Below are 26656 nucleotides of genomic sequence, written 5' to 3'. Positions count from 1 at the left end.
AAAGGTTATTAGTTAATAAGGGTTATGTGTGTTTTTACATATATGCCATGCAAATTCATATAGCCGTTATGTGGGAAATGCTATAGTCAAAATTTATGTGTGCGACACATAATGGATATGATTGGATTTTTGTCAGTGTACTACTGTGCAAAATACAACATAGAGAGATCTGCTGAATACCATTATCCTGTGTTAGAGTACTGCAAGCCACTAGTATCTAGGCGGTTTGCGTGGGAGTGTAGATTGCGAAGCAGTGAGTGTGCGGATACATGATCTGCCTCCGTCAATGAATGATTCGACTATTCAAGATTACATGTAAAAGTTTGGTGAAGTAAATTCTATTAGGAGTGAGACTTGGAAACATTATTTTCCCGGCATCTCGAACGGTGTGCGCATGCTACGGATGAATTTGCTCCGCCACATACCGACCTTCATCACCATAGAAAACGAAAAGTCAATGGTCTCGTACTTGACTACATCGAAGTGGCTAACAAACGAAGGCGGTCAAGGCAAAAGGAGAATGCTCTGACCAGTGTTCCCGGAAAACAGATCCTGCAATGATTGTTGAAAACACGGTCTGCGTAAACAAGTTTTCATAGGAAAATTAAATTGTACTTAGTTTTTTATAATCACTAGTATAATAGTGAAAATGGTATTGGCTCTGTAAAGCTGAATACTTTACGACAAGTGAGCCTTCAAATAAACGAGCTAAATAAAAAAAAAACACAATAATTTAAATACACAATAATCATTTATTAAATAACACATTTGTACATAACATTTATCTATAATACAAAAATCCTTCGTCAAAAAAAAGGAAGAAAAGTGAAAGGTGCTATTCTAATATTGTTTCCCGAATGTTTAATTTTTCCTTCATGTAATATCCGTTTATCTTATGAGTTAAACGATATTTTTTTACATTTTTTTGACATCCCGGGTGACACCTATGCAGGCACTACTTTTTGAAAACCATTAAAATGTTAGACACGTGAACTTGTATTCACTACACATTACTCGCCTTACTGGGTTCATCTTTCCTAACTACTGCCAGAAAGTCATCATCGCTCGTTCTACACGCGTCGTTCACTAATCCGTTGAACGTTTCGGCATCGTCCGCGTACACATGGTGGCCAGCACCTTTGATCGAATGGACTTTCACGTAGCCCTGCTGCCGCAATTGTCGAATGGTTTCACCGGGACTATTATCAACCCAGGATCTCTCACCGTATAGGAAAGTAATCGGAACCGTGGCCTTCATGTCCTGGATTCGGTTGATCATCGGATTTCTTGCCCAACCAAAATCTTTCATCATCGTGTGGAACGCACCTTCACCGCTGAAAATAAGTTGAGCCATTCTCATATGAGCTGAAAATTTGATGAAGTTCAAAAACTTACGTCGGATTCTGAGCATTGCACTGATGAATATAGTTAGGTATGTCGTCCTGATTTGTGACTGCTCCGGAAAATTTACGTAAAATATCTGGTCTCGTTTTGCCGACTAACCACGATCCAAGAGGCCCGAAGAATCGAATAATCCACAAAGGATTCAATGGTTTAGAGGCTTTTAGAACGGCCTGAGCCCACAGAGGAATCTTGCGTCCGTTTTCATCATCGGCAGGCTTCTCAGGAAATCCCCATGGATCAGCCAAGATGAGATGTTTCACGCTGCCGAAGATTTAAGATTAAAGAGTTATTAGAATAGTTTAGTTTATCTTTCTTTTGCTGAACATGAAATTCTGGGGCCGCATATCTCCATTTGGATTTTAACTTGTGTAATCCGATTGCTTTTGAATGAGATGCGCTATGTTACATTTGAGAGATTGTGTATCACTATGCACAGAGGTAGATCAGAAGCGATCGTGTGCACACGCTTTGTGCTTTCGCTCCATAAATCTAGTGTTTTTCTATCGTTAGTGGTCAAGGTCAGGGGCGATCCCCTTAACAATAAACGGATTTGAACAAAGGATGGATCGTGTACAGAAGAAAAACACAATTGGCTTTGAATTTGGAAAGAATGGGGCTATGCCCTCAATTAAGGAAGCAATATGTTTTGTGGCAAAGGATTTGGGAATCAAAGACACGGATGTGCACACAGTATACCGGGATCCAACGGAGAATACATTCTACGTAAAGTGCATCGATGAGGAAGTGGTCAAGGAGATAACAAAACGTTTGCGTGCCACAGAAACGTTCAAGTACGAAATGGCAACACTGCTCAAGTCCACGTGGTATCAGCTGACGGATTCTTTCGTTACGTGAGGATCTTCAACCTCCCGCCGGAGGTGTCTGATTCGGATATAACAAATGTCATGGCAAAATTTGGTACGGTGCGACAGATTATTCGTGAAAAGCTACCTACGGATCTTGGGTTCAATGCGTACAGCGGAACACGTGGAGTGCATATGGAGGTCAAATCGGAAATTCCAGCAGCGTTGTACATAGGACACTTCAAGTGTCGCCTATTTTACGAAGGGTTGCGTAATCGGTGTTTTATGTGCAAAGAGGAGGGACATGTGAAGGCTGAATGCCCGAAGCGTTCTTCGGTTCAGAACAGAATGGAGGCACAACAAAAGAACACTGGGAAGCAGCAGCTTTCCTCATTCGCTGATGTCATCAAAGGAATCACACCAGTTACAACGAGTGCGGAACCGGTCAATCATCAAGTGGTTCAGATAGATGTGATGCCAGTTCTAGAAAATCAGATGGAGCTGGGTGAGTCATCTGGAGCATCCATCAAATACGCAAATCGCATGAAGGAGCTGGACATTTCGCCGCTTCGAACACTCGTAGCTGCTAGTGAGCACAGTGAATCGAAGTCGCCGAGGCAAGGGAGATCTATGGATAAGAGAAGAAACAAAAGAGGTAATGATGATGACAAGGAGCTGTCCGCCGGTATACCAGGTAATAATGAGGTCAAAGAAGCATCAAGCCAAAAAAATAAAAAAAAGTAGGTCGGCATCAGCAAAAGGTATCAGGAACAATAAGACAAATCAGTCATGTCCTACTGCCGAACAATAGCAAGCATTAATCTTAATGCTATTCAAACCAGGGTAAAGCTTTCACTTTTTAAAGATTACGTAACTAATAGTAATGCAGATATAGTATTTTGTCAGGAAGTATCTTTCCGAAACTTTTCGTTTATTCAGTCACACTTTGCGATCGTCAATATAGGGAGCAGTCAATGAACAGCAGTATTCATAAGAAGAGGATTAAATTACAGTGATGTAACCTGTGACCCTAGTGGTAGGATAATTTCTGTAAAAATCAACAATATCAATTACATAAATGTGTATGGGCAAGCTGGCTATCAGTATAAAAAGGAGAGGGACAAGCTTTATTCAGAAGAAATTGCAATCCATTTCAATAAATCGGACGTTAAATATCACATAGTCGGTGGCGACTTCAATTGCATCTTAGATGCAAATGACTCTAAGGGAACATCAAAAAATTACTGTTATAGTTTGAAAACATTAGTAACAAAGTTAGATTTAAAAGATGTAGAAAGGACAATTAAAGGACAGTCTGCTCAATTTTCATTTTTCAGAGGATCTTCTGCCTCTCGAATTGATAGGTTTTATGCGTCTACAAAATTCTTAGATTCTGTCCTTTCATTTGAAACAACTAGCGTACCATTCTCAGATCACAGAGCAATTTCGATGAAAATTAACATAGATAAGGATCACTTAGGTAAGCATTATGGTAAAGGTTATTGGAAAATCAATACAGCCTTCATAAACGACGATATCATTGAAAATGAGTTCTGCTTTGAATATGAAGAATTGCAGCATAGACTAGCTTACGGAAACAACTTTCACCATTGGTGGACAACTCACTTTAAATCAAAAGTTAAACAGTTTTATAAAAGGAAAAGTATTAACTTCAATCGTGACATAGCTGAGAGGAAATCTGAACTTTATAGGGCATTGATAGAACTGTCAAATCAACAGAATGAGAATGAAGACGTAAGCATCGAAATGAATTTTACTAAATCTCTAATATTTAAAATCGAAAATGAAAAAATGAAGCACACGGAAGAGAGGCTATCTGCTAACAGTATCATGAATGAAGAAAACCCTGATTAATCCACCTAGCGGTGATGATGCCTTTCTCGCTCGTTCAAATGGGTTGACAAACATATTAGAAAAGTCTAATATAACACTAAATAGATCTTATTTTTCAAATTTGTTTATGGCAGCCCTTACTTTGTACCATTAAATGCACAAAAACGATCCATAAATAACATCAGAATGTTCCATAAAACGCTACCTCAAATCCAAAAAATAGCTCAGGCTTATCCATAAAGAATAATTTTAAGATCCATAACTAAGCATAACTAAGCTAAAAAAAAAATATATCAAATAATTGTAAAATAAGTATGTACCTTTAAACATGATCAAGAAAAACAATATCATTCCTGCTATTTTCCCATGAACGTATGACAAATGATCCATAAATGTTTGGAAAATTATTCATAGAAAACTACATTTAATAAAAAAATACAATTTTGCGCAATTTTTATCGTGATTATGATCCATAACTTCGGTGATATGATCCATAATTTTGGTCAATTGACAAACTTTTTCTGTTTTGAAGTCAGAATCCAGCTTAGGCTTCTGGCACCTTCTGAAATAGTATGATTCTTCATCATATAGATAAGAATTCATTTTTTGCTGATGAGCAGTTCCGTTTTTGTCAATGCCATTTAACCACTTTTCAATTAAGATTTACGATTTTGATCCGACTTAATAAAGTCTTAGAAGAATTCTACTAGGGTTGCTTTTCTTCATATAGAGAGCATTTCGGCATTTCTCAGCATCTTCCACATAATCCGAGTGCTATTTGAAATCTTCAAACAGATATGTTGTCGCTATGAATGGGTTTCCAATTAATTGGTCTCGTGAAGTCCAAGATTTAGGATTCATGTATAGCATGAATTAATTAACTATCAAAAACACAGAAGGTATGCAAACGAAAAGGTACGATTATAGTTAGTTAAAATTTATAGAACATCAAAACCATTTACTAAAATAAATTGTTTTATTTTCAAACTAATTGTTAGCCCAGCCATGTTTTACATATACTGTGCCAATATGAATTATTTGCTGCAACGCCAGGAAGAATGCATTACAGTGAATTCAAATCAAATGTTGAAATTGATTCTGAAGTTGCTTCCATGCACACCAAAACATTATGAATATTAGGTGACATATCTGACATCTGACATTATGACACAAAAGCACATGACGTAAACTCAATCGTATATGTTTTTCAACGTCAGATGATTTAAATATGCCACGGAACCTAAACACAGCACAGGTGCGTTGCCACACGAATGTTACAAGCAACCGATGATCAGTGCAAATTGAGTATAACCGGTTATACTTCGATCATCACATATCCAAGAAGCGGAGAGAGCCGAGGGGTAACGCTTTAGGCTGTCACTCAGCGGGTCTATGTTCGATGCTCATTCTGACTCTCTTTTGTTTAATGTTAAATTTAAACATTTTTTAGTTAATACCAATAAATTTTATTCATTTTTTTTCCATAGCTCAATACCAAATTTTTAAAACGACTTATCTGCATTTTTTAAACAAAGATTAAAACATCGATTTGTCAAGTCTGAGAGACGAGAGCACTCCCATGCAATCCAACACCACCAACAGCTAGCCGAAGTATTTACCTATATGTTAGACACACAAGGATGTTATCGATCATTTAGTAATCTGCGTTCGATCATTTAGTAGTTTGTCTATAACTCATTCCAGAGGCTGAATTCCAAAATGTGTTATACGGTGGACTTCTGATGCGAAGGTTTTTCTATATATCTGCCTAATATATCGATGTTTCAATTCCACCATTGAAGGAGTTACAGTGTTAGTTGCAGTGACTTATACCAAATGATAACAAAATTCCAATCATTCAGTATAAGCTACTGCTACTAGCTCTATAGCTCTATTACCAGTATAATTGAAACATCGAACTGTTAGGCAGAGTTGTAGATAAACCTTTGAATTAGCAGTCCACCATACTACATTTTGAAATCTAGCCTCTGGAATGTGTTATTGACAAACTACTAAATGATTGAACGCAGATTACTAAATGATCGAAAACATCCTTGTAGTGTAGATATGTAACCTACATGGCTTTTAATCGAAATAATGAAACTTTCATGTTATCAATCTAAGAGAAAATTAAATTTCGAACCCGAAAAATCAAACTATTTTCGGCTAAAATGTGTTTTAACGTTTTAATTATCATTTTAAAATTGACGCCCTATATCCCTTGCCGGGTGAAATAAAAAAGCATCATCCGGCCCCCATTTTGTTTACTTATACTGACTAATAATAACTAATAAAAAATAATGTTATTAACAGTATAAGTTATTACAAGCTAGTGTTTCATCTCTGTTATTAATTAAATTAATACAATAAACTGTAGGACAGAGCTGTCGAAAAATATTCGCACCAGAAGTCCACCATAAAACACGTTTTGAAATTTAACCTCTGGAATGAGTCATCGAGAAACTAAATGATCGAATTTAGATTACTACATGATCCAAAACATGTTTGGATTGTAGAAAAGTTTGGATACATTTTCATTGACTTGCAAGAATGAAAAATTTTCTCCGAATCACTCCGAAACTCAGATTCTCCCACATAATCCCAGTGCTATTTGAAATCTTCAAACAGATATGTTGTCACTATATGAATGTTACAATTAATTGGTCTAGCGAAGTCCAAGATTTAGGACTCATGTATAGCATGAATTAATTAACTTTCAAAAACCACACAGAAGGTATGCAAGCGAAAAGGTAGGAATAATACTAAATTAATATTTATAGAAAATCAAAACCATTTACTAAAAAAATTTGTTTTATTTACAAACTAATTGTTAGACCATCCATGTTTTACATATACTGTGCCAATATGGATTGGATTGGTGGATTCAAATTAAATATTGAAATTGATGTTGCTTCCCTGCACACCAAAACACTATGAATATTAGGGGTGACTTATCTGAATGAATTGACACAAAAGCACATGACGTAAACTCAATCGTATATGTTTTTCAACGTCAGATGATTTAAATATGCCACGGAACCTAAACACAGCAGCCGGTGCGTTGCCGCACGAATGCACAAGCAGCAGATGATCAGTGCAAATTGCGTATAACCTGTTATACTTCGATCACCAATCTTTCAAGAAGTAAAGATAGCTGAGGGTTAACGTTCTAGGCTCTCACTCAGAGAGTCCTGTGATCAACGCTCGTTCGGCTCTATTCTTTTTTTTTTTCAAAAACATATTTTCTAGTATAATACCAATGAACTTGAAACAATTTTTATTTTAACTCAATACCAAATTTTTAAAACGAATTCTCTGCGTTTGTAAACAAAGATTAGAACATCGATTCGTCAAATCTAAGAGGCGAGAGCACTCCCACGCAATCCAACACCACCAACAGATAGCCGAAGTCTACACCTTTATATCAGGCTACATATCTACACATGTTGTTTAATCGAAATAATTAGACTTTCGTGTTGCCAATCTAAAAGTGGCAGTGCGAGTTGGCTCTTGTTTCGGACGGCGGGACGATCGCGCGATTTGCCGAAATTTTGTGTTTTGCATTGCGCGGCCGGTAATAAAGTTAACCAGTTCAGTGCGTGTTGGCTCTTGTTTCGGACGGCAGAACAATCGCGCGATTTGCCGAAATTTTGTGTTTTGCATTGCGCGGCCGGTAATAAAGTTAATTAGTGCAGTGCGTGTTGGCTCTTGTTTCGGACGGCGGAACGATCGCGCGGTTTGCCGAAATTTTGTGTTTTGCATTGCGCGGCCGGTAATAAAGTTAATTAGTGCAGTGCGAGTTGGCTCTTGTTTCGGACGGCGGAACGATCGCGCGATTTGCCGAAATTTTGAGTTTTGCATTGCGCGGCCGGTAATAAAGTTAATTAGTGCAGTGCGAGTTGGCTCTTGTTTCGGACGGCGGAACGATCGCGCGGTTTGCCGAAATTTTGTGTTTTGCATTGCGCGGCCGGTAATAAAGTTAATTAGTTCAGTGCGAGTTGGCTCTTGTTTCGGACGGCAGAACGATCACGCGATTTGCCGAAATTTTGTGTTTTGCATTGCGCGGTCGGTAATAAAGTTAATTAGTGCAGTGCGAGTTGGCTCTTGTTTCGGACGGCGGAACGATCGCGCGATTTGCCGAAATTTTGTGTTTTGTTTTGTTTTTCCTTAGGACGGTTCGTAAGTAAATTGATGAATATATTTTATTATTTTTACAGCATATACTGTTATTGACAAACGCTCTATATTGTCGAATAGAGCTCCCTATTATTCACCTTTCCCACTAACACAAATTTTCCTTCCTGAGACATCTATGAAGGTAGTATGGGTTCCTGCATCTTCACTAGTAGATGTTGAACTAACATTCCTTCCTTCCTTCCGTGATTGTAAGGACGTGGCCAGGTATACAACTGCTACTGTATAGGAAAAGGTACTAATCCCAAGTACCAATTTGCGACAATATACAGTAGATTGCTCAATTGAGCATTGTATAGCCACCCACGATTTGTACAATCACATATGCTATGCTATGCTTTCGTGTTGCCAATCTAAAAGTAAATTAAATTTCGAACCTGAAAATCCAACTATTTTCGGTTAAAATGTGTTTTAACGTTTTAACAACCATTTTAAAATTGACGTCCTATATCCCTTGCCGGGTGAAATAAAAGGCATCATCCGGCCCCATTTTGTTTACTCGCTTTCGTCAGGGCCATGCGGTGTGTTGGTGATGCTTCCTTCTGCGATATTCATCCGACGGCAAGCGAATGAAGCGAATGCAGTGCCGTTCGCTCCCGCCGAAATGTGCTTGCATAGCGTCCTCACGCACATCAGCTGCGCTCCCATACGCTGATTGAACGCCGCTGATCGAACTCGTATGTAGGGTATGCGAGCGCATGATAGCAAAATAATATAAAAAATGGGCCTTATTACGTTTAGTAAAGAGAAACGTTATTAATTATTGAACACATTTCTTTTCGTTAAAGGTTACCCAAATAAACACTTATAAGGCGATCATGGCCTCAGTGGAGACAATGGGGTCTTAATAATATTGTTCATCATTGCATTACTTAACGTTTGCTTTACTTGAAGCGACACGTTGTAATTGTGCCATTATGAATATTAATTGAAAACAATAATTTCTCCAACAAATTGGCTTTCCTACCTATATACTGCCGCCGCAAGCGTAACTGTTTCATATTTTCTTCCATGCAAAATCAATATTGGACGATTATGCTTGCGACGGCAGTATAGTGGAGCTCATTTTACCTCCAAGAAATTTAGATTAATTATTAAGACGAAATGAATCCAATTTCATTTCTAGCAAATTCAAAGTTTGTCTATTTGTTAATGCATTAAAACTATCAATTTCGAATTATCAAATATATATTTTCTTTCATTGATTCAATAATACTTCCAATATTGGCACAGTTACCCTAGCAGAGTGAACTCTGTGGCTTTGAAAAGAAATGCACACATACTAATTTGATAAATACTGTACGACTTCGGTTTACTCATACCATGTGTGTTCCGATAGTTTTGTGGTATGGCAAGCGCCTTCCACCCCAGAGGTCAGAAGTTCGAATCTAGGTGTATTCAGTTGAGAACATTTTGCTATTTTTTTATTCGCAAAAACAGTTTTTTGGCCATAACTCCAGATTGCGATGAGCTATTGATCTAATTTTCAATAGCAAACAATGGGACTGAATTCCGCGTCGTCTGCTACTTGTTGCGAGCAAATCGGACAATGGGAAGTTCAAAAAAGTGTGTCTACAAAATTTGTACACATACACACACACACACACACACACATACATACATACACACATACAGACATCACCTCAATTCGTCGAGCTGAGTCGATCGGTATATAAAAATCGGCCCTCCGGGCCTCCTATCAAAATTTTGTTTTTGAAGCAATATTATAGCCTTTACGTACACTTAGTGTACGAGAAAGGCAAAAAATAATGTTATTAACAGTATAAGTTATTACAAGCTAGTGTTTCATCTCTGTTATTAATTAAATTAATACAATAAACTGTAGGACAGAGCTGTCGAAAAATATTCGCACCAGAAGTCCACCATAAAACACGTTTTGAAATTTAACCTCTGGAATGAGTCATCGAGAAACTAAATGATCGAATTTAGATTACTACATGATCCAAAACATGTTTGGATTGTAGAAAAGTTTGGATACATTTTCATTGACTTGCAAGAATGAATGAATTGACACAAAAGCACATGACGTAAACTCAATCGTATATGTTTTTCAACGTCAGATGATTTAAATATGCCACGGAACCTAAACACAGCAGCCGGTGCGTTGCCGCACGAATGCACAAGCAGCAGATGATCAGTGCAAATTGCGTATAACCTGTTATACTTCGATCACCAATCTTTCAAGAAGTAAAGATAGCTGAGGGGTAACGTTCTAGGCTCTCACTCAGAGAGTCCTGTGATCAACGCTCGTTCGGCTCTATTCTTTTTTTTTCAAAAACATATTTTCTAGTATAATACCAATGAACTTGAAACAATTTTTATTTTAACTCAATACCAAATTTTTAAAACGAATTCTCTGCGTTTGTAAACAAAGATTAGAACATCGATTCGTCAAATCTAAGAGGCGAGAGCACTCCCACGCAATCCAACACCACCAACAGATAGCCGAAGTCTACACCTTTATATCAGGCTACATATCTACACATGTTGTTTAATCGAAATAATTAGACTTTCGTGTTGCCAATCTAAAAGTGGCAGTGCGAGTTGGCTCTTGTTTCGGACGGCGGGACGATCGCGCGATTTGCCGAAATTTTGTGTTTTGCATTGCGCGGCCGGTAATAAAGTTAACCAGTTCAGTGCGTGTTGGCTCTTGTTTCGGACGGCAGAACAATCGCGCGATTTGCCGAAATTTTGTGTTTTGCATTGCGCGGCCGGTAATAAAGTTAATTAGTGCAGTGCGTGTTGGCTCTTGTTTCCGGACGGCGGAACGATCGCGCGGTTTGCCGAAATTTTGTGTTTTGCATTGCGCGGCCGGTAATAAAGTTAATTAGTGCAGTGCGAGTTGGCTCTTGTTTCGGACGGCGGAACGATCGCGCGATTTGCCGAAATTTTGAGTTTTGCATTGCGCGGCCGGTAATAAAGTTAATTAGTGCAGTGCGAGTTGGCTCTTGTTTCGGACGGCGGAACGATCGCGCGGTTTGCCGAAATTTTGTGTTTTGCATTGCGCGGCCGATAATAAAGTTAATTAGTTCAGTGCGAGTTGGCTCTTGTTTCGGACGGCAGAACGATCACGCGATTTGCCGAAATTTTGTGTTTTGCATTGCGCGGTCGGTAATAAAGTTAATTAGTGCAGTGCGAGTTGGCTCTTGTTTCGGACGGCGGAACGATCGCGCGATTTGCCGAAATTTTGTGTTTTGTTTTGTTTTTCCTTAGGACGGTTCGTAAGTAAATTGATGAATATATTTTATTATTTTTACAGCATATACTGTTATTGACAAACGCTCTATATTGTCGAATAGAGCTCCCTATTATTCACCTTTCACACTAACACAAATTTTCCTTCCCGAGACATCTATGAAGGTAGTATGGGTTCCCTGCATCTTCACTAGTAGATGTTGAACTAACATTCCTTCCCTTCCTTCCGTGATTGTAAGGACGTGGCCAGGTATACAACTGCTACTGTATAGGAAAAGGTACTAATCCCAAGTACCAATTTGCGACAATATACAGTAGATTGCTCAATTGAGCATTGTATAGACACCCACGATTTTATTTATTTATTGTCGTCAATCATGTCTGTAGACCGTTTGATACAGATTTAGTCTTATAATATAGTTCTCCGTTACTTAAAATTACTAAACACTTTTATCCGATATGAAAATTATACACACCAAGCATTTACTGAGTACGCAAGTATTGTTTCAATTTAGTCTTAGATGTATTGAAATCAATAGCATTCCAATGTTTATTATAAGCAGCCATCATTTGATTTATGGGTCCGAATTTCGCATAGTTTGTACGATGACTACTACAGGCAAATAAAGTTCGATTTCGCAAAGGTCTTTGTGGGATATAAAAATTTAATTTAGATAATATTGCCTCTGAGTCGACCTTGTTCGAGATAACATCATTAATGAAAGATAGCATCGCATATTCCCGTCGTTCCTTCAATGTTTGTATACTAATTAGCATGCATCGTGCTTTATAAGACGGGAGTGGAAGTTGAGTCCACCCCAACTTGCGTAGTGCATATAATAAAAATTGCTTTTGTACCGACTCAATTCTTGTGTCATGCGTGACTGTGTAAGGTGACCAAACTATGCTGCAATATTCAAGTATCGATCTGACATAAGCAATATATAATGTTTTTGTAGTGTATGGATCGTGGAAGTTGTAGCCAAACCTTTTTATGAATCCTAACATATTATTAGCTTTGTACAATCACATATGCTATGCTATGCTTTCGTGTTGCCAATCTAAAAGTAAATTAAATTTCGAACCTGAAAAATCCAACTATTTTCGGTTAAAATGTGTTTTAACGTTTTAACAACCATTTTAAAATTGACGTCCTATATCCCTTGCCGGGTGAAATAAAAAGGCACCATCCGGCCCCCATTTTGTTTACTCGCTTTCGTCAGGGCCATGCGGTGTGTTGGTGATGCTTCCTTCTGCGATATTCATCCGACGGCAAGCGAATGAAGCGAATGCAGTGCCGTTCGCTCCCGCCGAAATGTGCTTGCATAGCGTCCTCACGCACATCAGCTGCGCTCCCATACGCTGATTGAACGCCGCTGATCGAACTCGTATGTAGGGTATGCGAGCGCATGATAGCAAAATAATATAAAAAATGGGCCTGATTACGTTTAGTAAAGAGAAACGTTATTAATTATTGAACACATTTCTTTTCGTTAAAGGTTACCCAAATAAACACTTATAAGGCGATCATGGCCTCAGTGGAGACAATGGGGTCTTAATAATATTGTTCATCATTGCATTACTTAACGTTTGCTTTACTTGAAGCGACACGTTGTAATTGTGCCATTATGAATATTAATTGAAAACAATAATTTCTCCAACAAATTGGCTTTCCTACCTATATACTGCCGCCGCAAGCGTAACTGTTTCATATTTTCTTCCATGCAAAATCAATATTGGACGATTATGCTTGCGACGGCAGTATAGTGGAGCTCATTTTACCTCCAAGCAATTTAGATTAATTATTAAGACGAAATGAATCCAATTTCATTTCTAGCAAATTCAAAGTTTGTCTATTTGTTAATGCATTAAAAATGTCAATTTCGAATTATCAAATATATATTTTCTTTCATTGATTCAATAATACTTCCAATATTGGCACCGTTACCCTAGCAGAGTGAACTCTGTGGCTTTGAAAAGAAATGCACACATACTAATTTGATAAATACTGTACGACTTCGGTTTACTCATACCATGTGTGTTCCAATAGTTTTGTGGTATGGCAAGCGCCTTCCACCCCAGAGGTCAGAAGTTCGAATCAAGGTGTATTCAGTTGAGAACATTTTGCTATTTTTTTATTCGCAAAAACAGTTTGGCCATAACTCCAGATTGCGATGAGCTATTGATCTAATTTTCAATAGCAAACAATGGGACTGAATTCCGCGTCGTCTGCAACTTGTTGCGAGCAAATCGGACAATGGGAAGTTCAAAAAAGTGTGTCTACAAAATTTGTACACATACACACATACACACACACACACATACATACATACACACATACAGACATCACCTCAATTCGTCGAGCTGAGTCGATCGGTATATAAAAATCGGCCCTCCGGGCCTCCTATCAAAATTTTGTTTTTGAAGCAATATTATAGCCTTTACGTACACTTAGTGTACGAGAAAGGCAAAAAGTCAATATTTATCAAATCATAGCTCGTCATAAAAGTTTAAAAAGCAAAACTATAACAGGAATGTATGATGGCAATATGATCATTAGTGGTACAAATGATTTAAAAAAGTTTATTTTCCAACAATTCTCAAAAAATTTCGCAAAGCAAAATATTGCTGAAGATCATTGTGAATCTCTTGAGTACATAAACAAGAAGCTAGGAGAACAAGATTCTAATAATTTGATACAGAATATTAACGAAGATAAGCTAAAACAAGTTGTTCTAAGCTGTAGGAAGAAAAAAACACCGGGACCTGATGGCATAAACTATGAATTCTATGTGAAACATTTTGATTTGCTAAAAAATGATATGCTGAAACTTTTCAACGAATTATTGCATGGCGATGTTATTCCCCATTCTGCTTTTTGCGAAGGATATATAACATTGATTCCAAAATCGGGTTGTTCTAAAAACATCTCAGGCTATCGACCTATTAGCCTCTTGAACTGCGATTACAAAATTTTCACAAAAATTATTGTAAATCGCGTTCAAAAGGTTTTAGGAAAAGTGATAGAGCAAGGACAAACATCATGCGTCGCCAGCAAGTCTTGTATTGAAAGTCTTGATAAGTTGAGAACTATAGTAGCTAAAGGAAATGGGTCGAAAAGATTCAAGACAACAATTTTTAGTTTAGATATGGAAAAAGCATTTGATAATGTAAATCACATCAGACTATGGCAAGTGTTAGAAGCGTACAATATCCCATCGCAGTTAGTGAATTGCATAAAAAATTTATATCGAAATGCTTCGTCGAGGGTATTATTCAATGGACATCTAACAAACAGCTTCAAGGTTGAAAAATCAGTTAGACAAGGCTGTCCCTTATCTATGCTATTATATGTTTTATATCTAGAACCGTTCATTAGACAAGTCTATCAGTCAATAACTGGAATTCTTATTGACAGTGAATTCATTAAAATAATTGCATACGCAGATGATGTTACGATTATTATAAGAACAGATTTAGAATTCGATACAGTCTTAAAAATAGCAGATGAATATGGAACAACGTTCGATATCAAATTGAATCTAAAAAAATCGAGATTTCTAAGAATTAATAATATTATGATAGGACCACAGAAAATTAAAGAGGAAAGGCAGTTAAAAATATTAGGCGTTATATTCGAACAAAATTGGAAGGAAATGACAGATAATAATTACAGAACTTTGATAACCCGATGCAAATGTGCTTTGGGATCGATAGGGATTAGAAATCTAAATATTATTCAGAAAGTTTGGATTATCAAAACCTTTATATTAAGTAAACTCTGGTATGTAGGACAAATTTTAGCACCGGACAGAATCCATATAGAAGAATTAAAAAACTAGTTATTCGTTACTATTGGGGTTCTCAGATTTTTAAAGTAGATTAAAACTTGTGAACCGTGTATAAAAATGGCAGTTGTACCTAAGCCAAAATCTATGACATCTTGGATACCTACTAGTCGTCCGTTTAGCCGTATACATGCGGATTTTTTTTTATTTCGATAAGAAAACCTTTCTTCTTATCGTGGATAGCCATTCAAAGTGGCTTGAAGTGGAAATCATGCGCTATGGTACTAATGCAAAATCAGTCATAAGAAAATTCATTCCACTATTCGCAAGGTTCAGACTGCCAGATGTGGTTGTTACAGATGGTGGTCCGCCTTTCAATTCTAACGAGTTTATAAGCTTCTTGGAGCATCAGGGAATCAAAGTTTTAAAAAGTCCGCCCTACAATCCTGCCAGCAATGGGCAGGCAGAACGTATGGTGAGGGTAGCTAAGGATGTATTAAAAAATATCTTTTAGATGAAAAGACGAGATCTTTGGATATAGAAGATCGATTAAATTTATTCCTAATCAACTATAGAAATAGTTATTTTGGCACAGAAGGAAAGGTTCCTTCAGAAAACGTACTAAATTTCAAGCCTAAAATGCTTATTGATTTATTAAAACCACCGAAAAACTATAAACATGATAATAAATCAGATATGCCCTCTGGAAAGGCAGTGACTTTTGACGTAGGAACACTAATTCCTGATAATTTCGACAAGCTAGTGACAGGGGATAAGTTGTTCTATAAAAATTATAACAAAAAAGATTTACAAAGATGGTTGGAAGCAAAATTTATTAAACGAATATCTAAACATATTTTCCAGATATCTCTGAAAGGACATAAATTGACTGCGCATCGCCAACAGTTGAAAGTTTTACACACACCACGACGGCAGGCGAAAGTGTTTGTCAACATGAATCAGCCTACATCTATGAAACGTCGAAGAAGTGTTTCGATGGAAGAGGACTGTTTTGGATTTGATGCTTCGAACAATGATGAGGAGGATCCACCGCTGAAAAAGAAGTATCTCCATATACGTAGTCTAATTCTAACGAAATCGAAGACCGGAAGACAGGAAGCCAAATAATGAAATTTAGAAAATCAACTAGCTGTTAAAAATGAATCGCTAAATAGTGCGAAATCGAATATGTGTGAAATTATAGAGAATTATTTTAAAAGCAAGTAAAGGTCTTGTGTTTAGAAATGTATAAATAAATTCCGTAAGAATTTTCTAAAAAGAGGAGAACTGTAATATTCAGGTTCTCTGAACAAAATACTTTAGAGTGTACTCGGTAAAATCAAATGTTTAAACCCTCTCGTAGAGAGATGATTTTCAATAAAGCATTCGAACGTGAGCCGTAGATAAGAGCGGAGGCAAATCTAAATCCTTATTAATTATTAGAAAGAATATTTCCAAGTTGGCGTTTCTTCTCTATTGTGTATTAAGCATTATAACATATATCAATCATGGTTGTGATACATATTATAAGTCATGGGTATGATCGATTGATGAGTTCAAAATTTATGATGAAAACTGTGTCTCAAATCATTAGTGTCTTGGATTGGATTGGTATAACGATTTTTTACGGAAACCAAAAAAGTAACTTACCGATCGGGATACGACAGGGCATAACTGGTGGCTAAGAATCCACCCATGGAATGGCCTAGCACTATCATTTCCTTCAGGCCAACCTCCTTGCGCCACTCGTCGATCGATTTCACCAATTGCTTTTCCGCAATCATAGCGTCGTCGGCAAACTTGGGTCGTGAACTGCGTCCAAAGCCAAGGATATCGATCGCGTAGACCGGTCTGTGCCGCGCAATTTCATCCAAATTCAACACCCACAATGCAACTCCTGCCCCAAGGCCATGGAGCATCACGATCGGTACCCGTTTAGATTCATTATTCATGGCGATGGTCCACACTTTATCGGCTTCTCCCACGCATGGTCCAATGTCGACGAACATCCCCCGGTATGGAAGCCGTAAATCTGGTAAGGTCGATTACAGAAGAAAATAAAATTTTGATGCTTATCGGTCTTTGGAGCAGAATGAGTTAAACAATTTAATTAAACATGGGCCAAATGCTTCGCTACAAAATCTACAGTGAGTTAGCTCAATTAAAACAAAATCAGTGATTCTTTTCTTGAACTCAGAAATATAATTACTGGCAGTTCAATATTATAGTTAGTACATACTAATTGGCTTGACATGATTTCCGGTTTAGGTTGCGCTGAATGAATGTAAAGGCCCGCGAATTCAATTTTAGTCAGTGTCATTTTGGGTTTGATGGCCATGTGCTTTTTAATTGCCACAAGCATAGAAAACCATATGTCTGGGCCAAGCGTTGCGTATGTGGGTGCGCTAGTCTATTCGATGCGCTAGTCGTCTATACGTGGAATGAAGACAGAATTCTCCGCCATATGCAAGTTGGTTACAAACAGTACAGGATGAGTACCAAAAACACACATATGTACATATACAGATATCAGGGATTTCTATCAATAGTTTGTTATAAGGATAACTCCACAGCCTCTTGGTATACTTTATTGATTAAGCGTAATAAAAATACAAAAAAAAAGCGCACGAGGTGATCTTTTTAGTGAAAAATAGCAAGATTGTAACAGCTACCATACGGCAAACAAATTTAATGTTGTTCTCCTGTTTCAAATCAACTCACAAATCAAGCCCTTCCTCAACATTCAGCCTCTATGGTTTGTATAAATACACACACAATCTAAACGAGCGTGTGATAACGATTTAGTAAATAAGCAAAGTCACTCATTCATCATGGATCATGAGTTAGCATTTTTATCTGCTTATGCTGTGACGTCATGTTTCAGACGTACCTAAACATAATTGCTCAAAATTTCATCATCTACCTTATTGCAAACTTTATTGCGTACAGTTCATTTAGATAGAACTGTGATGATAAATTTAAGTATGTTTCAGTAACATCCTCTGTATCGGATGGAATTCCTAATTTTCAAAATGGTATCAGGTTTTTTTCAGAGGATAATAATACTTTTTTTGTATACGTATAATAGGCGTTTTTATCCTCGTTTCCATCTTATTTGTTGCCGGATTCGTCATTCTGATAATCACGTTCAGCCTCACTACATATTATGTTCTACAAACAAATCTAAGCAAAGATGTGAAAATTTGCTCCAATTTCGTTTGCATCGAAAGGAAATAAAAGTTATTATGAAGTAAACAAGACTACCTTAATAGAAATCTCATCAAGTTAATTCGGTTATTATTTAAGGCTACAATGAAATCGCTTCGATTTTCGAATCATGATTCAAAAAGAAAGCGTTTGGAGATTCTAATGTTTTTGCCCTTCTCGTATATTTTATAGGGAGTGCCATTTGACGATCTATATAGTAGCTTTAAAGAACTGAAAAACTAAAAAAAACTGTTCTGGCACTGTCTATATATTTACCTAACTATAGTCTGGTAATCACCTCAATTTTACTTGAATTGAGATAAACCGCTTGGAAACATATACATCTTAGTTGAACGAAATACAACGCCAAATACCTATACTTCTACCAGACACATTCCGAAATGACGACAATGATTACTGAAATTTATTCGCAGCTAAACATTTTGCTAGTTGCTACCATCAAGATAATGAAATACTACTACTTACGTGATAAGATAGATTTTTCGATTGAGCGCAACATATTGAAGGAAAATCTAGTCCAGCTAAACCACCTAGAATCAGTATTACAACTATAAGCGACTTATATGCATCTTCCAAATATTGAGTTGCACTTTCTACTTACCCGCGATCGGATGCAGGGGACGGAGTTTCAACTTCAATCATCGTCTCTGACAGCTCGGTAATAATAAATTTTCTGTTGCTCGTCTCAGCAGTAGATGCGCAAAACTTTAACCTGGTGCGTCAGCTCGCTCTCGTTTCTTTTACCGGAATCGATCACGACCTTCACCACAGCGGGGAGACGCGACAAATGAGTTGACTTGAGAAAAATGTAGCGAATTTATCAACATCGCGAAATGCGAACACATCTTCGCGAGGACTTTGTGTGCATTTTGAATAAAATAAACAAACCGCTAATAAAAAATCAAAACGCCACACTATCCGTCAATTGACAGTTGATACTCGCGTCCAAAACCAATGCTGGATAATAAGGTGAGGCAGAAGACCAACTGCAAGCGTGCACTAACATGTTAGACTGTGAACCATTCCACCGATTCGTTTAACTTTTAGTTAAAATTTGACACTTCGATGGTTATTTTCCCATCGTGGTTAAAATTTTAGTTTGAGTTTTGACAGATTGATAGTTATTCGGAACGAAATGGATTTGGCGCCAATTTTCTCGCGAACAAAGTTTAACCACAGAGAAACAGACGTCTCACTCAACATATGTTCCATCGTACACCTTTTTAACGGTTTATTTAACTTTTTGTAGGTGGTCAATCGGCCACCGATGGCGCTTTCATCGATTTTGCTTGTGTTTGACGTTTGCACACTACCGCCATCTGGTTTCCGCTTGGCCACTCACCGGGATTTTAGCATTGGGCGACAATGTTTTCGTGACGATGATTTTGATTGCAATTTGTTCTAAGTGAGACGTCTGTTTCTCTGTGGTTTAACTATCGAACTGTCAAATCTAACCATGCTCCGGAGCAGGGTTATTTTTAACCACGGCGAAATAACCATCGAACTGTCAAATTTTAACTAAAAGTTAAACGAATCGGTGGAATGGTTCACAGCCTTAGTGTATGATGCAAAATTTAAACAAAAAATGGTGACTTATATAAAAGCATAGAGCTTGCTGACGTTTAGTCATCTTCACTGACAAAAATCCAATCATATCCATTATGTGTGGCACACATAAATTTTTACTATAGTTTCTTCTTCTTCTTCTTCTTATTGGCATTACATCCCCACACTGGGACAGAGCCGCCTCGCAGCTTAGTGTTCGCTAAGCACTTCCACAGTTATTAACTGCGAGGTTTCTAAGCCAGGTTACCATTTTTGCATTCGTATATCATGAGGCTAGCACGATGATACTTTTATGCCCAGGGAAGTCGAGACAATTTCCAATCCGAAAATTACCTAGACCGGCACCGGGAATCGAACCCAGCCACCCTCAGCATGGTCTTGCTTTGTAGCCGCGCGTCTTACCGCACTACTATAGCATTTCTCACATAACGGCTATGTGAATTCGCATAGCATATATGTGGAAACACACATAACCGTTATTAACTATTAACCTTTAAGTGGATTCTCCTATAGCGGGTGGTTATTAACGCACACATAAAATTTATTTGTAAATTTCTTTAGATTTTTGCCAATAAAAATGTGTGGATTTTTATTAGTGTTTATCTTGCACGCTCACAGAAAGAATGGGGTTTGTTTTCATCGGGAAACGCTTCCGAAGCGTTTTCCGATGAAAACAAATCTTATCCTCCCCATGCCGTCCAACTGTCAAATTTTAACTAAAAGTTAAACGAATCGTTTTAATGGTTCACAGCCTAAGCCGTAGTAAAAACTATAGATAGTAGAATCTATAGATGAGCGAAAGCATGGCTGAGTCGATTTTTTTGCCCGTGCACACGCGCATATGACGTCACAGCCCTTAACGTTTCTATTGAAATCGTGACGTCATGCTCGTTTGGAGATACGTTTGACAGTTCTTTTGGAGACAGAGGATTTATCTTCGCTCATCTATATATTCCACTATCTATAGTAAAATCCCAATAGTGGACCCTCCAGCCAGCTATCTGACGTTTAATCATCTTTCTCTTGCTCGCGCACGGAAGGGATAGGATTTGTTTTCATACGGAAACGCTTCGGAAGCGTTTCCGTATGAAAACAAACCCTATCCCGTCTGTGCGCGTGCAAGAGAAAGATGATAAACGTCAGATAGCCTTATTGCAAAAAATCATAACGGCGACATATATATCTTAGGGGCCTTTCACAAATTACGTAGCGCTGAATGGGGAGGGAGGGGGTCAAACCGATCATACAAAAAAATTAAACCTTCCAGACAAAAAGTGTTACGAGAGGGAGGGTAGGGGTTCCAAATTATCAAATTAAGCGTTACGTAATATTAGAAAGAACCCTTATATAGATATTTTTGGCATATAGACCTGTGCAGGAGTTCATGAAATTCACTCACACGATGGATTTTGACATTTAAGCGGGTCGTCTTTTCGAACAAAAGTTCATTTTGCGTTCATTATGCGACCCGCTAAAACTATTTTTATAGCCTATTCAGATTGGGCTATTTATGACTTTGTTAAGTGAGAGCCCGCATAATTGAAAACGATTTGCTGTGTTGTTGTCACTATTCACATGAAATAAACGATATTGTTACGATTTACATTACCATTGGTTTACAATGTTATTATATGTTTACCCGAAAACAGTATTATACATAATTGTTAATCTTCAATATCATATGCAATAATTTCAAAGCATATTGCATCTTTACAATTTCTTATGGTCCATCATGACAAAGGAAACGATAGATAACTGTAAATGATTTACAATTAATATTGTAACAATATGGAATATAGCTTTGAAATAATCATGTATTGTTCAAGTCTAGCTTGCTACTTCACACTGCCATGAAAATTAATATCTTCCAATGATAAAAATGCAATAATCGTTGGAGTTCTGTGATGAGTGTGTGTTTATTTTTTATAAAACGAAAATAAAAAAGTTTTCCGTGCGTTTGATTTCTGAGGCCTGATATATTGATGGTTGGATTAGTTAGTTTTGATTGTGATTTGTGTTAAAAATATAATAGTTCTGCATAAAAAACAAAGGTTAGTCATAAAATTTATTCATATCAAATTGAATTGAATTGAAATAATCAAAATACATATATGTATTTAATATCTATTTTCAGTTTATCCGCACATATCGGCAGCTCAGATTTTCAAACCAAGCGAATAGTTTAATGGCTGATTATTGGTATGTACTACGAGCATTATTCAATGACTTAAAGCATTTAAGCTTTATAAAGGTAGGTAGCTTTTATTTAAGTAGTTTTTCTTTTCCATTTTTTACAGTTACCGATGCGGCTTCTCCCGATATTCAACACCCGAGTCAACACCCATTATGAGCTTCTGTACCAAGAAAATAAAGTGAAGCTTTTCGATTTTTGTTTGTGCGAAATATGTGTATTATCTAATGCAAACATTCGGCAATATTTCAAAGTGGCTCTTATCAATAAACAAAAATGAAATATAACTGTTGTGTTTGTTATTTATGAAGCTAGAAAAATAACCAATTATGCTCGTTCAACTAGTGAAGATACGGGATATGGTGCGTGGTTTTTGCTTCATATCGTTCTACTGTTTTTAAACTGCATACCATACTGTTTTTGTCCGAAAAAACATATTATACCTGAACAGTAACACATACTGTGTAGCGAAAAAAATGTATTGAAAAATTTCCTTTTTTGTATGTTAATTATACTTAACCGCCTATTACTCATATGGTACAATTGCCAATAATAGCATGACATATTGTGAAAACGGTATATGGTGATGTTAGTTTATCATACATATGAACAACAAACAGAATAGTGAGTTTAATATAATTTACTGTTATGACCTATCTGTGAAATGGTCCAATTATGGTTCAAGATTATGCGGGAGGGTATCCAATTATTACGAGGTGTTCAGACTGCAGCAAGATAACATATCTTGACGTTTCCATGTTTTCTCATTTGCACGCTAATACAGGGTTGAATTCAAGGAGAGTTTTAAAATTTAATTTGCGAAATCAAGCATTTGTGTGGCGACCATCGAACATTTTTTTCTGAACAAAGTTTCTACGAAAAAAAATATAAAAAAAAATATAAAAAGGGATTTTCGAAGAATGTTTGAAGCTCTCATTAAGGATAATGAGCGAAGCTACATTCATTAGTTGGGTGCGCCGTTCTTCGGGGAATCAGACTATTCCTCAATTTATTTTTAAGTCTAAAAAGTATTTTGATTCTGTACTATGATCGAACGGAGATTTGATGAAAAAATTTAGATACTTTTTGGAATTCTCACAAATAAAAAAAAAAGGACGATTGGACCAATTTTCAAGAAATATTATCGAACTAAAATGTATTTCCACCAGTATCTCCATGTATGAAGGGCAACTCAGCAATTTAATTTTTTTTTCAAAAATGGAAACTGAACCATTGCGTTCTACTCGACAATCAATGATACAGCTTCTAACAAAATCGAATCGTGTGAATGTGATATAATTTAAACTGGATTTTGAATGAATTAATGCATTACCAATCCATGTTTTATTTAAGGTTCTTCTACTTTATATATACATCCCATTCAAATCGTACAGTTGTCCCACGTGAAAAATGTTGAAATTCAAAGTATATTAAGCCATTTAAGGAGCAGAATTGAAACAATTTATGAAATCATGTTTATTCATCAAATATATTCGTTTTACAACCATTCCTACGTTTTAAATTGTCTTCCGCATTGACCCTTGAACTTTGAAATTTTATTCGATTTGTTCTACACTGACAAAAATCCAATCATATCCATTATGTGTCGCACACATAAATTTTGACTATAGCATTTCCCACATAACGGCTATATGAATTTGCATGGCATATATGTAAAAACACACATAACCCTTATTAACTAATAACCTTTATGTGGATTTTCCAATAGCGGGTGGTTATTAACGCACACATAAAATTTATTTGGAAATTTCTTTAGATTTTTGCCAATAAAAATGTGTGGATTTTTATTAGTGTAGAGAGCATCTGTTTTTTAAACAATTCATGTTGAATAAGTGGAGAATAAAAAATTATCATCATTATTTTTCATCATATAAAATGCTTTCCACAAAACCATCACAATCTGAGTTATTCTTCAACGCTCAGAAGATTTCCATCTAACATGCATTCGACCCTGCTGCGACAGAAAGAGCATGACTGTCAACTACGAAACGAAATAAAAACGGAGAGAATTTTCTCTCTGGCAAAGAGAGCGTGACGCTTGTCAGTTTTGTTTTGTTGATTTCTCCCTGCATCCCAGTTATAGCCTATTCAGATTACGCCATTAATGACATAATAATTGGCGTTTCAGGGTAAATACGCTTTATGATGTCATTATTTACGTATAATATTCCATACATTTTGCGCTGTCAAAAGATACCCGCTAAAAAGAGACATAAAGAATTTATTACGAACAATTATTACGAGAGAGCTTTTGTTCTAACTGGGATGCAGGGAGAAATTCAACAAAACAAAACTGACAAGCGTCACGCTCTCTTTGCCAGAGAGAAAATTCTCTCTGTTTTCATTTCGTTTCGTAGTTGACAGTCATGCTCTTTCTGTTGCAGCAGGGTCGAATGCATGTTAGATGGAAATCTTCTGAGCGCTGAAGAATAACTCGGATTGTAATGGTTTTGTTGAAAGCATTTTATATGATGAAAAATAATGATGATAATTATTTATTCTCCACTTATTCAACATGAATTGTTTAAAAAACAGATGCTCTCTAGAATTAACATGAAGTATTTAACTTAAACCTACACTAATAAAAATCCACACATTTTTATTGGCAAAAATCTAAAGAAATTTACAAATAAATTTTATGTGTGCGTTAATAACCACCTGCTATAGGAGAATCCACATAAAGGTTATTAGTTAATAACGGTTATGTGTGTTTCCACATATATGCTATGCGAATTCACATAGCCGTTATGTGGGAAATGCTATACCGTGGACCCCCGATAATTTGAACGGTACCTCATTCAAATTAACGGGGTTTATTTTTAATTTGAACTTCTGGTTACTCTATTTGCATCAGAAAAACTGGTTCCTGGCCGAGGGGCAATCAACTGTATAAATCAGTTGAATTGTAAATACATGCATCTAAAAATACATTTAAAAATACCTGAGAAATACAAAAATACTTCTCAATACTTCAATTCGCAATAATTCATCAATACGCCAACAATTCGTCAAGACCATCTAAAATACAATTTTAATACTTGATTAATACAGCGATCCTCCAAAAATACGTCAATACCTGTCAATCCAATCTGCTAATTTGACAGATGTGGAATTGTTGTTTTGATGAAGAGAATCCGGAGTGCAAATAACCCGCGAAGGCATGTAATCTTGATTCCACTATTACCGATTCGATCATCGGTATCTGCACCAAGGAAAAAGGACACAACTGAGTTGAACATAAATAGTTCCTTTTGGAACTGTGGAGGAGGTCCTTGGGGAACCAATCCTTAGCTGTAGATCCGTTGCTCGTAAACAACTAACAATGTTGGTAAAACGTTCATATTATCCCAGGATATTGGAACCAATACTGGCCGGCATAATAAAGTGTTCGCTTGCCGTTCCTAATACTTTCGCTGAAAATTTTTGCCAGAGCTCAGATATATTTTGAATTTTATCATATTTTTATGTTTCGACCATATTGATTGCACAAAGTAGAACAATGAATTTTTGGCAAGAAATTGATACATATTTGAATTTCTTTCCCATGGGGTACATAATCCAGTGAAAGTTCTTCTTTGGAGTTCTTTCTAAAATTACGTAACGCTAAATTTAATGATTTTGGACCCCCACCCTCCCCCTCGTTACACTTTTGTATAGAAGTTTTAATTTTTTTGTGTGGATCGTAATGCTCGGCTTGACTCCCTCAGCGTTACGTCATCTGTGAAAGGCCCCTTGAAAGTCTCGATGAGCAAATCTAGATTGCTTTGAGAATAGGTCGTATGTGCAAAAGAGAGATTCTCTTTGTTCACGCTCTCTTTCGCTAATAGATCGGCAAGTTTAGCATTTTCTGCTACATTTTCACTTTAGCACGCTAGACAAAGTTATTGTCTTTAGATATCTGCCAAAAAATCCAACATAAATTTGTGTATAGCTTTGTAATAATCGAAAGAGAATGTAACCGAAGAGAGGCTCTCTTTTGCACATACGACCTATTCTCAAAGCACTCTAGAAATGGACTTTGGCTATGAAATCATCAATAATTTTGAATTTGTGCTTTGTTTGGAAAAGAATTTAAAATTTTTGACAGATATGAACACGTTGATAATGCATTTTGCGAGATCGAAGCAAATTCTGCTTTTCCATCCTGCGGATAATCCATTTGTCTGTTTGAGTGGAGAATAGCCCTCCTCCTCCTGCTCCATCTGTTCCTCTACACAGCAAAAAATAATGTAAAGTAGCTCGATGTAATGCCGCTAATGTAACAAAATTTCGATGTAATTGGGAATTTTCAATGTAATATAATATCTAAACCAACGTAATATTACATCGCTCTCAAATTACACAGAATCAGAATGACCATTCATCATGACGTTAAAACTATGTAATATTCC

The 26656-nt window shown here is 36.7% G+C and overlaps 1 protein-coding gene across 2 annotated transcripts; it reads right to left on the bottom strand.

Moving 5' to 3' along the window:
• Positions 1–732: 732 nt before the first annotated feature.
• Positions 733–19368, bottom strand: LOC134211902 ((Lyso)-N-acylphosphatidylethanolamine lipase). Of its 2 annotated transcripts, none has more exons than XM_062689279.1 (5): positions 19089–19368; positions 18953–19035; positions 16910–17291; positions 1396–1665; positions 733–1334 (listed from the first exon to the last, which is right to left on the bottom strand). In XM_062689279.1, the coding sequence occupies exons 1-5, from the start codon at positions 19127–19129 to the stop codon at positions 1004–1006; spliced, it is 1107 nt and encodes a 368-aa protein (XP_062545263.1). In that variant the 5' UTR covers positions 19130–19368; the 3' UTR covers positions 733–1003. The 2 variants fall into 2 exon arrangements, with proteins under 2 accessions (XP_062545263.1, XP_062545264.1); XM_062689280.1 differs by having other exon boundaries at positions 18953–19017.
• Between the last annotated feature and the right edge of the window lie 7288 nt (positions 19369–26656).

The sequence above is a fragment of the Armigeres subalbatus genome, chromosome 2 (genome assembly GCF_024139115.2).
Source record: "Armigeres subalbatus isolate Guangzhou_Male chromosome 2, GZ_Asu_2, whole genome shotgun sequence".
Classification (NCBI taxonomy): domain Eukaryota; kingdom Metazoa; phylum Arthropoda; class Insecta; order Diptera; family Culicidae; genus Armigeres; species Armigeres subalbatus.
This window is presented reverse-complemented; position numbering and strand designations above follow the sequence as displayed.

Excerpts from the sequence above, each read along its gene's own strand:
- LOC134211902 (XM_062689279.1), bottom strand. The coding sequence starts at position 19,129 with ATGATTGAAGTTGAAACTCCGTCCCCTGCATCCGATCGCGG. Across the intron at positions 19,036-19,088 it reads TCCCCTGCATCCGATCGCGG|TTGTAATACTGATTCTAGGT; the intron begins GTAAGTAGAAAG and ends AGTCGCTTATAG. Across the intron at positions 17,292-18,952 it reads CGAAAAATCTATCTTATCAC|ATTTACGGCTTCCATACCGG; the intron begins GTAAGTAGTAGT and ends CGACCTTACCAG.